A 12,002-nucleotide genomic window follows, 5' to 3' on the forward strand; every position below is an offset into this window, starting at 1 on the left:
AGATATATATTTTTAATTTTAAAATAACTTTTTATTTTCTATTAAATTTTAAGATTTTTTTTAAATTATAGAATATAATATAGGCTTTTAAATAAAAAAAGATTTACTAAATTTAGTCTTATTAATATTTAAAGATAAAGAATTTAAATATCGCTTATTAAAGTTCGCTCGATAGCTCTAATTAAAAGAAATAATTATAAATTTAATTTATAAATCTTTACTCGTATAAAAGAATAAGATAGAATTAAGCTTAAAAATCTTAAATTTATATATATAGTTAATTATTAATTTAAGATTATTACGTCTTTTAGCTAGATCGACTAAATTATCGCGAGTAAATAAATTAGCGTTCGTAATTATTAAAATCTCTTATTCTACTTTTAACCCTTTAATAACTTTACTATTTTTTATTAAAATCTTATAATTATTCTTTTAAATTATAGATCGAAGATTACGCTTTTTAAAATTAAAAATTATTAAAAATTAATCTTATAATTCTAAGTAAATCTTAAAATAAAATATTTTTACTTTTCGAAGTTCGAGAGTCGAATTTAATCTCGAAATTAGATTAAAAAATTTAATTTATAAACTTAAACTTATCGAGTATAAAGAATTAATTTATAATAGAAATCGTAGTTATATTAATAACGTTATATATTAATATAATAAAATTTATTTAAGTTCTATAAATTCTACGTCGCGTAACGAGACGTAAATAAGTCTAAGATGAGTTTTCGAGAGGATATTCCCTAAAACTCACTCTCGGATTTGTCGGATTTAAGACCGTGCATTACCACATTACCGGGTATATATATGAGGTGAGTGCTCTCTAGTGACGGCCGCTAACCCGAAGAACCTTAGCGAACTCTGAGCGACTGAGGCAACCTCCCCAACTCAAATTCTCTCTTCTACGCTTTCACACCAAGAAATATCTTTGACTATGATTGCCAACGTCCAATAAAATGAGTCCCGTTATCTACTCCTGTGTTCTTTGTGGATATTACATTTGGGATTTTGAAGAAACGAGCTCCGAGTCTTGGCTGCAACAGTTCCGCGCCCGTGAGTGTCTCTTCTAAAGTTCCGTCATCACAGATGCTCATCCCTTGGGGCATGAAGGCTCTACGCTAACACCAACAGTTTATTCTAGCCCTACCGGGACCTGGGTATCTGGAGTTGGCCTGTATAATAACCCCCGCGGCGGGGTATGGATCGTCCCGTCTGACAGCGGTGTGCGATGGAACGACGCCGGGACTTCCTTCTCAGGGCAGGACGAGCTTGCTGTGATGAAGCAACATGCGACCCACGGTCGGCATGGCTTCGTCTTTCATGAAGCTTGCTGGTCTCTTCTACAGCACGTTTACAACCCTGAAGCCATCCCTTTGGCACGTCTCCTGGAAGTTTGCAAGTCGCTGCCATTTCCACTTCAAGCGAGCGGTGTAAGTTGGGGCCACGATTACGGTGGGCTAGTCTTCCTCGACTATGAAAACTCTTATCCGTGGGAAGACCGGCTTATCGAGCGAGACGAAGTCTCGATAACGTGTCAGCGTGCTCGGGAGAACCCTTATGATGTGCCAGAGATTCAACGGCTGCTGAAGGAGCGCTCGCAGAGTCCACCACGTGGGAAGGAGCTCAGCTCGTCAGGGTCCATCACAGAACGAGAGGACTGCTTTGTTGGACTTCCATGGGAAATTCGTGAAGAAATGGCCGTTTACTTGTCAAGTGCAGATGTTCTGAGTCTCCGTCGAGCCTCGAGGGCATTTGTCCACATATTCTCCAGTCAACACTTCTGGGCCTCCAGGTTTAAAGCCAACGCCGACCGTGCTTTCTTTTTTGAAACGCAAAACAGCCAGGAGCGTCGAGACTGGAGATCGCTGTATCGCCGCACGAATGATGCCCTTGGCCCTCCTGGATTGCAAAACAGAAAGAGAATTTGGGCCTTGATTCAGTAAGCGTTTCGGATGTACTAAACACGCGTTGGCACAATTCTTCCGAAACGTCTCATCAGGACCTGAGCCGAGCCGGCTTGAGATGGACGGAGGTAGCTGGAGACGTGAGGCTGGAGGAACCTGCTGGGTGCCGCAGATTTGACGAAGGCTGCCGTCTATTCAACAAACGAAATACTTCCATCCCAGACCTTCTTTCCCGGATTGCCGTCTCCATTACCCGGATTGGAGATGCAGGATACATTGCGGGAATACGTCTTATTCCCAGCAAAGGGGCGGATATATGTTTGGGGTATAGGGCAGAGGGGAAAGAGCTCTTCCAGGATGTTACAGTCTTGAAAGGATTTGTCTTGGCGGTAGGGTCAAGAGGCATCCAAGCGTTACAAATAATTACCAGCAACGGACATGTATCACAATGGTTTGGCTGTCCGGATGAATCGCCAAAAACACAGCGCCTCGCAGTTTGTGGGCCTGTCGCTGCTTTAGAAGCAGGATTCGATGTAAGCAAATATGCGCTATCTCTTCCTTTCTTTTGGCATCCGCCATGGCTCACGCGATATGGTAGGGATACAAGATGGTCAGTCTAGGGGTTGCCGAGAATCTACCGTCTCGTATTGAGACGTCGATGGGACAAAGCAGGTCGTTACGAAACACTGCGTTATGATATCCCGAAATTCCCAACCCCGCCTTGTATCTGAATGAGGATTCCTTTGCGGGTGAAGATCCTTCTTCTGGTAGATATCAACCGTTGTGCTGGACTTTGTTTGGAGGCCCTAGTGGTACCTTTCTTCGATCTCTGACCGAAATCTCCGTCACCTTCTTCGGGTCTTTGTGTGGCATCGAATTCCATTATAACACAGAGCACGTCCCGGTCGAACGTCGCAAGCTAGGCCGTTACAAGTTCACGGAATATGCACAAGTCATGCACTTTCCCATTGACGGCCCCGGAGGGGAAATTATCGAGACGGTTGAGGTCAATCTTGTCGATCTTAAAAGCTTGTATGGCGAACCCGCACAAAGCTTCTACGGACATAGGAAATTGAGGTCTTTCAAGGCAAGTTAGGTTCTTTAGTTGCCAGCTTTTGACGCTGCCTAGGTCTTACCCACTGACATCTTCATCACCTTCATTGAGTATTATAGATTTCCACAAATTACGGAAACTCTTTCCACTTTCAACCTGCGGGGGATGCGCCAGATGAGCTTCCGTTGAGACCAATGGTCATTGCTCCCGGAACTACCATTACTGGGTTTTACGCGAGCCAGGTACGTGGATGCTTCGTTCCGTGGATTGAAATCGAGGCTGACAAGAGGCGTGGTAGAATCCTGAAATGGGTCTCATCAGTTTGGGCGTCATATCAGAGGTAATTAGAAGGATTAGAGAAAGGTGCATCACCAAGCCAATTGAACATGCTTCATTAGTAGTAAAAAGAAATAAACGTCAATCGTGATTTCATTCCATAATGCAGCGTTGCAAAGTAGGAAAGGTGTTTCATATTGATATTCGCCGTTTTGTTATAACGCTGGTTAATGCCTTCTTCCAATGCTGCGGCATTGACGATCGTATCACATGATTTAGACCGTACATCTACGAGCTATCTATCCGCAGCTAAGAAGCCTAGTACATACCTAGTGACGCCGTTATCAGTCTTCATATTTCGGATACAATCCCTTCAACCAGCAACCTCTTCTTACCAAACCGCCCAACCTCTATCTTTTTACTTGGCTAATACTTGACATCGAAGCGGGAAACGTTCGTACAGGATCACTATACACAAAGTGCCCCCCTGTATAAGCCCATCAGATCACTTGCTCATCTCGACTTCAGAGTCTCATCTACCTATTATCTAACCCGCGCACCTTATCATTCGATCATTGCAAGACGAAGATGTCAGTCGAAACGATACCCACGAGGATCACCTTCCTAGGCTGCGGTACGCGGACCCCAACCTCCCCACCAAACTCACCCCCCCAACAACGCTCACCCTCCACCCAGGCAAACTCAGCTCCGCGATCCTCCAAGGCATCCTCGACTCCCTCACCAACAGCAAGCCCACCGACTTCCGACCCCCCTGCCCCATCCCCGGGACCACCGAGACCCAATCCCCACCGTCCAAGCCCGCCATCATCACGCCCACATCCCTCACCGCCTGCGTCCACCGCCCGAACAGCGCCGCGCTGCTGACCGCCAAATTCTCCCACGACCCCCTCGTCACCGTCCTCGCCGACGAAAACGTCCTCGGCGCCCAGCGCGGCGACGTCGTCATCCTCGGCATCGAACCGCACGCCTACCGCCCAGTGCTCGCCGCACCCGGCATGGCCGCCGCGCTGCGCGGGAAGACGCTCGTGAGCGTCGTCGGCGGCGTGCCCGCCGCGAAGCTGTACGGTGCGATATACCACGGCACGGGGGAGGAGGAGAAGGAGGGGGAGGGGAAGGGGCGGCGCTGCCACGTCGTGCGCGTGACGGCGGGGACGTCAGCCGCGGTGCGGGGATCCGTGTCGCTGATCGGCGAGGAGCCCGGTCGCGGACACCCGCCCGCGGCGCTGAACGCCGTGTACTCGCTGTTCATGCGGGTTGGGCAGGTGAAGATGTGGCCGGAGCATTTGCAGGCGGTGGGTGCGACGATGACGGCGGGGGGTCTTGCGTTTTTGTCCGTGGCGGTGGAGGGGTTGGTGGAGGGTGCGGTCCGGGAAGGGGTTGAGAGGGGGGAAGCGTTCCAGATGGCGGCGTCGTGTATGGTGGGGCTGTCGAAGCTGATTGCGAGTGGAGAAGCGCCGGGTGAGGTGAGGAGTAAAGTCGCGACGCCTGGAGGTGAGTCGAGTGCGTTGAGGCATGATTTGTGATACTGATAGATTGGGTTAGGATCTACGGCTGCAGGCTTGAAGGTGTTAGAGGAGGGGAAAGTGAAGGATTTGTATATGGAGGCATTGGAGGTGACTACTTTCAGAACTAGTAGACTAGACGATATACTCTACCTGCTACCTGGAAAATGCGATTAGGCCTGCTTCGCGCTCCTAGAAACAAGTTCTAGGGCCCCGCAATAGGGCCCCTTGTAGGGGTTTCCGACAGTAGGGTTAGGGCTCCACTAGCGCTGCCCAGGTCTTTCATATGCAAGCCAAATTGCACGTGTTGATGCGCCATCTGAACCAGATCTCGCATACATTGACATGTACGGCGTTCATCCCCTAGCCGCATGGCCCCAGAGTATTCTCACCCACAGGATCCCATTCTCGTGGGACCGCCCAAGATGTTCGTATCCCCTTTCATGGATCACGGCCAAAAAGGCTTTTGTTCAGCCATGTCCTTCTCCTTCTCCTTCTCCTCGCCGCCATCTCTGCAACAGCGAGCACTCTGTCGGAAGCTTCAGTCAATCCCGTCGCCCCGAATCTACCAATTAAAACTACCTTCGCAGTGCCCTTCCCCAGATTTCTCTGCGGCAACAATTTCCAAGCAGCCTCACCTACTGGTCTAACTATAGCAACCTCGCCGCGTTGTCATGAATCTCTTTGCCCGCTTCAACGACACTGTCTACGATAGCACGATACCCGCGCGTTGTCATCGTAGAGGCCGTCGTTACATCCGGCATTGGTCCAACAACCAAAACTGATGAGCTCAATGATGTGCAGCTGATCTTCAGCGACCATATTGGCCGGTATCGGAGTATCTCTATCACCATGGAAGCTTGGGGCAAGATACGTATATCCTGGACAGTATCTTTGCCCACTATGACAATTTGAGCCCAAAAAAGAGACAGAAGTGAAGGGCTCTCCTTGCTTCCCTGACCTGTTCTATAGCCAACAATCTTGCCTCGAAGCAAACCAACTCCTTTATCTTCAATAGTGGACCAAAGTAAACTCCACAGGACATCTGCCGCACTCGAACACTGGCCCTCTGCCGTTGAGCCAGGGCACGGATATTGGGGAAGCAGATGTCTTGCTGAAAGCTGCGGAGTGTACGCGGGAGTATGATACCGTGGACGTGAGATGAGCCACCGACTATCCGCTGGGTAGACAGCGGGACTTTGATCTCTTTCAGTTGGACGGAACGTAGGCCGCAACTGTTGCTGCTTGGGGGAGAGATAGGAGTCTGACTCCTTCGGTTGGGATGCTGCAAGCTGTGGATGAGGCCGGTGGGGCGGTGGTGGAGAAGGGGTGATTGAGATGCCTGCTTGAGCCGTTGTTGTAGTAGGCGGTCTGGCACCGGTTGTCAAGTCCATGAATGCTTACGCAACATCTCTTTAAGGCCCCATTCTGCGGCGGCATGTTGATATCCCAATTTTGCTGTCCCTACCTTCATAATCACTCCCGCCCAGGATCTCTGGCCGCAGTCATTGCCGAAAGGGCCTCTTTGGGGGTTGGCGGCCTGGCCTCCTCCCTCATATGCCCTATCGCTGTACCCTTTCCTCTTTCGCGGCGTTCGCATTCGTGTCCCCGACGATCCTCCACAGCCCTACCCACTGTGATCCATTCGATATTTTTGACCCTCTTGTCCTCTACATCATTCGATATCCTGCGCTCTCCGCTTCTTGCGCCGTAGGTGCGCTGAAGCTCGTCTGCTGTCTCAAGTCCCGTGCAACGCTGGCCTTAGAACATGCATGCAGCGTTGAGATCGGAGGCGCGGTCACAGTCACCAGGGAGTCGTTGTTCTGCGCTCGGAGTAGGCTTTCACTGACTGTGGAGGTAAAGCTGGACGAGGAAGGACGCGCAATCTGTCTGACTGATAAGATGCTTCGGAAAGGGCAAGACACCATCTGATAAGGTCAACATTTGGCTGATGATACCTTGGCTTTGTGTGAAGTTAGATGGTATACATTGGGAGACTTTGGGCAGACAATAAAGCAGGATTAGGCTTAGAAGCTCCCGCGGGCGTCGCCGCTTTAGCGAGAGAGCTGGGTGAGCATGGGGGTGCCGACCAGTAGTTCTGAACGCTCCTGGCCCACAGCAAACCCCCACGCCCAAAGTCCAACACGTAGAAGCGCACCGCCTACTTCAGGTGACTACATACACAGATGGCCGGGACTGTGGGGCATGAAGGGGGTCCGTTGGCTGTGTTCTCTGGATCTTCAGCTCTTCTTCTGGAGAATCCCTTCACCTCCGCGTCCCCAGTCTATTCTTCTCCCTACCTGCAGCCCATGGTCCGGACAACAAAGCCTACAAGCAAAGAGCAGGCAAAAAGCGCCAAACCTACAGCGATTTATATTGATGAATGAGATCTTACAATCACAAACACAACTCTCGCCGGCCGGCGCATTTCCGCCAAGATCGGCGTCCATCTGCTTCTACATTAACCTAAACCAGTTAGCAATGATAACGATTGAGGAGTAGTAGGTAAGCTCCACTTACTGCTTACTTTACTCTCTTCCACGAGCGATAAGCTTCTCCCCTTATGCACAATCCATAGTTATACACATACATATAAATTCATGTACAGATTTGTATATTCATATACAAAACATATATAGATTAAGCCTCAGAGCACCATGGACGAGAAGAAGAAGGAATTTGCAGGCTCCCCGGATGAGCAACAAGTAGCGCAAAGCACTTATATCAGCCCTCAGGCGCGCCTACTCCACGACCCCGCTGTCACATTCGAGGAGTACCAGTACTACGCGCGGCGCACCAGAGAAGAAGAGAAGCATCTCGAATCTCCAAAGTTGCGATGGCGAGAAATCATCAATCGCTCAACGAACAAGGACGCACGCCCAATTGAAGCTGCCGCTGATGGGAATGTGCCGGAAGTCAACTTCGCACACGAGAGTGACCGCCTACAGATTACCAGCGATGAATGGACAAACGCCAGTCGTGCAATGCGCACAGCATCTTCGGGCGCCGCCTTTTACCTTATCACGACCGATATTCTCGGCCCTTACGGCGTTGGTTTTGCCATGGGCACACTTGGCTGGGGTCCTGGAATAGCCCTATATACAGTCTTCGGCTTCATGGCTGGCTACTCCGGCTATCTGCTCTGGCACGTCTTCCTTGGCCTCGACAGCTACGAGTTCCCCTGCCGCAACTACGGCGATCTTGCCTTTCGGACCTGGGGCACGACGGCCCGCTACGCGACCAACATCCTACAAACCTTGGGCCTACTCCTCCTCCTCGGCCAAGTGACAATCCAATACGGCCAGAACATAAGCCAAGTCTCCCAATTCCGCCTCTGCTACATCATCTGTCCCCTGTTGTTCGTCATCGCCGGCTTCTTCATGACCCAGATCCGCACTCTCAAAAATTACGGCCTGGTGGCCAACTTTTCCGTCTGGTTGACCGTTTTAGTCATCTTCATAACCATGGGCGTGATCGCTCACAGTCCTCCAAACTACGCAATTAGCGTCCTCGGCTCAGCAGGCGCAACCGTCGACCCAACCACCATAACCCCAGACGCGCAAGGCAACTACCCGCCCGTCATCCACTATGGGGGGCTCCCTGCCGCGAATCTCGTGGGGTCCATTAACGGCTTGCTATCCGGCGTGCTTGCCTACGCAGGAGCGCAGCTCTTCGTCGAGTTCCTAGCGGAGATGAAACGGCCAAGGGACTTCCTGAAAGCCATGTGGGGAGCGCAATTCTTCATTTATAGCGTGTACCTCATCTATGGATGCTACGTCTATCATTTCCAGGGGCAGTATTCTTACCAGTAAGTCAACACCTAGTGTGACACCATTCAGCACACAATCATCTGGCAGCATGGCCCCTCACAATCTCGCCAAGACCCTCCTTCCTAGCGCTGAAGCAGGTCTTCATACTAACATCTCACTACCGCTTAGAATCAGCTATCAAGGCGTCTCAGTCTATGGCTGGCAAACAGCCGGCAACATGATCTCCCTCATCACCGCCATCATCGCTGCCGGATTGTATGGTAACATTGGTATCAAAGTTTTCTACAACAACATCCTCATGGACATCTTCAGTGCACCGCCTCTCGTCACCCGCCGCGGCAAAATTTTCTATGCCGCCATCGTGCCCGTCTGGTGGACCATCGCCTTTATCATCGCAGCAGCGATTCCAGATTACTTCGGCTTCGTTAGTGTGATTTCCGCCTCAGCGTTGTTGACTCTGACATATACGCTTCCGCCGCTCTTTGCGGTGGGGTACGATATCCAGAATAATGCGCACCGAGAGAGCGAAGGCGAAGGATTCGATCCGATTACGGGCAAGGTGACCAGACACGGGACGACAGCGCAGCGCTGGATGCGTGGGTTGTTGAGCGGTGGCCCGGTGCGAGTCGCGCAAAATGTGTGGCATGTGCTCTACTTCTTCGCCTCGCTCTCCATGTGCGGCTTGGGCATGTATGCCGCAGTCGAGGGGTGAGTGACCCAGACAGATCATGAACATTTGAGACGAGAGCTTCACTGACCATGTCTGCCTTGCTTAATAGGTTGGTCACTTCGTTCAAGAACCCGCAGTTGAACTCCTTCTCATGCAGGTCACCACTTAACCTGAACGCTTAATCATAGTGTGATAGCGGGATCCTGTCTCCTGTTAGAGTCAGCTTGGCAAGTATGACTAGATGAGTCACTCATCATTATATTTGTATACCAGTAGCAGAAGATCCGTATGTCGATGAGGCGGCGGAAGAGTAAAAAGAGGCGCTGGGAATCGCCGCGATCGGCTGAGGATGGTGTTTTCAAAGCGAATACGAGTATGTAAACATCTAACGTAAGCCGAGCTCGTTCGTTTATATTACGTTTCGGTGTCGCCGTCGAAAGCAATGGTTTACGTGAGTGAATGTTTGAAGATAACTGAATCGATGTCTGACAAAAAGCTCAACTTCTTCAAATACCTGGAAGCAGTTTCAACGTGATTGGACCAATACATTAGCCGCATCTCTTCCACATAATGTAAGACCATCTAGATCCAAAACTGACCCATGATGGCAAAGACTCAAAGATCCGCGCGACGTTAAAATCTTAACCTGGCTAGGTGTACTCCAGGTGGGCACCGGGGGGGGAGGGGGCGCACAATATCCTCACCCTACGCTGGATGACAGGGTGAAGGTTAAGGCTGGGGCAGACATGCTGTATCCTGTGCCTTGACACCTGAACAGGCCGCCATTGAGGTTTAAAGAGTATCATGCCGCTCAGAACACCATACGTTTCGAAATCGTCAGCGGGGTGGGGGCAGGGCAGATCGCCTAGCAGGATGAGCGAAGTTCTGAGAAAATTCAAGGTCCTCTATCAGAAACACAATCACAACGGTAGTTTTCCCATCGATTACGAGGCTGGGTATATCTACATTTCAGATCAAATCATTCCCAGTACTTGTGAAGGCGCCAGTGGCCAGGAAGCAGGATGGGCGGTGTATGTTTTGAAGCTGCATCCTGATTCAAGGAAAGAACACTATCTTGCCCCCCAGCCAATCCTCCCTTCTGCATCGGTAAGGGTACTCACTCCCGAACTCGAGAGACTCAGATCTCGGTGGCGTAGCTTGGGACTTCTTATCCATCAACCCACGCATTTCAACATTCGCCTCTCTCATCTCCACAGTGACTTCATCAAGCCTCAGCACTCTCAAGGCATAGTCAATCGTGATGCGCAACGACCCATCAGCAAAACCCTTGCCACAAGCATCAGGATCATTCATCACACCAGCATCACATCGCCTACCCTCTTGCCACTAGAGCCTCTATTCAATGTCGGCATCGCGCTGGACCCTGGTTCCATCAGTCCACTGTCTTCCGAGTCCCCAGGATCAGCATCTGTATCTGCGATTCGTCCACGGTGTAGGGTGCTTTTGTAAAGTCTCGATCCCATGCCTCCATCTCGTCTTCGTGTGCTTGCTTGGCCTTTGGTTCTGCCGGAACGAGGTCGAGATAAGCCTTTTTCCATTTCCAGAACTCGTGCTGCTCGGCCTGGTATGCAGATGCGAAGAAAATGGGGTCAAGCAAAGGAATACATCTGACTCAGCACGGTGGCATCTTGGACGCCATGATCAGGCTCTGAGAGTTCTTCAAAGCCCAGTCGGTTCCGTAAGTTCTGCCGCGTCTGGTGAGCTTGGGTCATTTTCGGTTAAGCAAGGGGTCAATGGTGTGGCATTGAGTGCTATGTGAGATGCTAGGTCTATCGATGCAGAGGTGGGGTATGTCTAGCTAAAGTTGTGGTGCTTAGATAAGCACAAGCCCTTGCCTCCCTTCCACCGCTCACCCCAGTATGAAAAAATGCTTCGCCCTCGAAGCTCCATGTGCCGCTTGCCGGAATCTCCGAGGAAAGCCCGTGCTTGATTGTGTTCAGATGCTAGAACTAAACGCTCTGTTCATTCTGGAGAATCATTGAGTCTAGATTCCCAACAGTCATCAAGCAATCGACTGGTGTGTACACTGCATGCAGGGTCCCGGAAGGCATGAACCTGCAAGGAGCTATTAGCTAAAGCACGGTTAGTCACTCGGGCCACCCAGTGGGCGCTTACAGAGTATCCCCATCGCTTAGCCTGATCATCGTCCAGCCATGCTCATACCCTCCTGGCTCTTTGCCTCCGCGAGTCGTTCGTCGAGCCAGGTCAGCGGCCGACGCTCTTGTAAATCCGTTTCAGAGCTTGATGAGAGTGCTGGTGCTGGGACAGGATGTGGAGTTGCTGGTCTAGAAGAGCTTGGTAGTGGTGTTGGGAACGGCTGTGTGGCGGGCAACGAGGTCGGCCGAAAGTTCCTTGAATAAAGTCGGTGCTGTCGTTGCGAGTGGGGGTTAGATTTGGGCGTCTTGGCCGTTGCTTCCTCGAATTTTTATCGCTTTCTCGGAGGTAAGTTGCCGAGAACGTCCTAGTCCCCTGTGATCCCGTAGTCGTTGGGGCAGATGTCTCCCAGGCACCAGTATTGAAAAGTCTTCCCCTTGGCGTCCTTGATGCGCTCGTTGGGGTGTAATCTATCCCGTAGGTTCTTCCAAGCAACGGCAGACACTTTTCGCGTGAATCTTATACGCTCTCCCACGTCCCCGTGTAGCTGATAGGTATTCCAGACCACGAAATCTCTGTTACCATCCTTGTCCTTTCGGACGGCAGGTGCCCCATGCGGCATGAAATTTCCAACTAACCACCCTTCGTAAGTCGAAATCCAGGTTCCAGGAACTCAGACCGGTG

At 50.6% G+C, this 12,002-nt stretch overlaps 6 protein-coding genes across 6 annotated transcripts; 5 read left to right on the top strand and 1 right to left on the bottom strand.

Moving 5' to 3' along the window:
• Positions 1–962: 962 nt before the first annotated feature.
• On the top strand, positions 963–1,949 carry HO173_002458 (uncharacterized protein; the record flags this gene model as incomplete). Its single annotated transcript, XM_037304391.1, has 2 exons — positions 963–1,059; positions 1,138–1,949. 2 exons carry the CDS (start codon positions 963–965, stop codon positions 1,947–1,949), a joined length of 909 nt encoding a protein of 302 aa, XP_037168484.1.
• A 916-nt stretch (positions 1,950–2,865) lies between these two features.
• HO173_002459 (uncharacterized protein) lies at positions 2,866–3,391 on the top strand (the record flags this gene model as incomplete). The annotated part of the gene is made up of 3 exons (XM_037304392.1): positions 2,866–2,997; positions 3,084–3,206; positions 3,263–3,391. The coding sequence occupies 3 exons, from the start codon at positions 2,866–2,868 to the stop codon at positions 3,389–3,391; spliced, it is 384 nt and encodes a 127-aa protein (XP_037168485.1).
• Positions 3,392–3,828: 437 nt separating this feature from the next.
• HO173_002460 (uncharacterized protein) lies at positions 3,829–4,940 on the top strand (the record flags this gene model as incomplete). The annotated part of the gene is made up of 3 exons (XM_037304393.1): positions 3,829–3,874; positions 3,937–4,752; positions 4,804–4,940. 3 exons carry the CDS (start codon positions 3,829–3,831, stop codon positions 4,938–4,940), a joined length of 999 nt encoding a protein of 332 aa, XP_037168486.1.
• A 2,480-nt stretch (positions 4,941–7,420) lies between these two features.
• HO173_002461 (uncharacterized protein) lies at positions 7,421–9,385 on the top strand (the record flags this gene model as incomplete). The annotated part of the gene is made up of 3 exons (XM_037304394.1): positions 7,421–8,571; positions 8,702–9,241; positions 9,313–9,385. The coding sequence occupies 3 exons, from the start codon at positions 7,421–7,423 to the stop codon at positions 9,383–9,385; spliced, it is 1,764 nt and encodes a 587-aa protein (XP_037168487.1).
• Positions 9,386–10,596: 1,211 nt separating this feature from the next.
• On the bottom strand, positions 10,597–10,936 carry HO173_002462 (uncharacterized protein; the record flags this gene model as incomplete). The annotated part of the gene is made up of 2 exons (XM_037304395.1): positions 10,597–10,785; positions 10,844–10,936. The coding sequence occupies 2 exons, from the start codon at positions 10,934–10,936 to the stop codon at positions 10,597–10,599; spliced, it is 282 nt and encodes a 93-aa protein (XP_037168488.1).
• Positions 10,937–11,377: 441 nt separating this feature from the next.
• Positions 11,378–11,584, top strand: HO173_002463 (uncharacterized protein; the record flags this gene model as incomplete). Its single annotated transcript, XM_037304396.1, has 1 exon — positions 11,378–11,584. The coding sequence occupies one exon, from the start codon at positions 11,378–11,380 to the stop codon at positions 11,582–11,584; it is 207 nt and encodes a 68-aa protein (XP_037168489.1).
• Positions 11,585–12,002: the final 418 nt, after the last annotated feature.

The sequence above is a fragment of the Letharia columbiana genome (genome assembly GCF_014066305.1).
Source record: "Letharia columbiana isolate WasteWater2 chromosome Unknown Sc0000005_s0, whole genome shotgun sequence".
In the NCBI taxonomy this organism is placed as follows: domain Eukaryota; kingdom Fungi; phylum Ascomycota; class Lecanoromycetes; order Lecanorales; family Parmeliaceae; genus Letharia; species Letharia columbiana.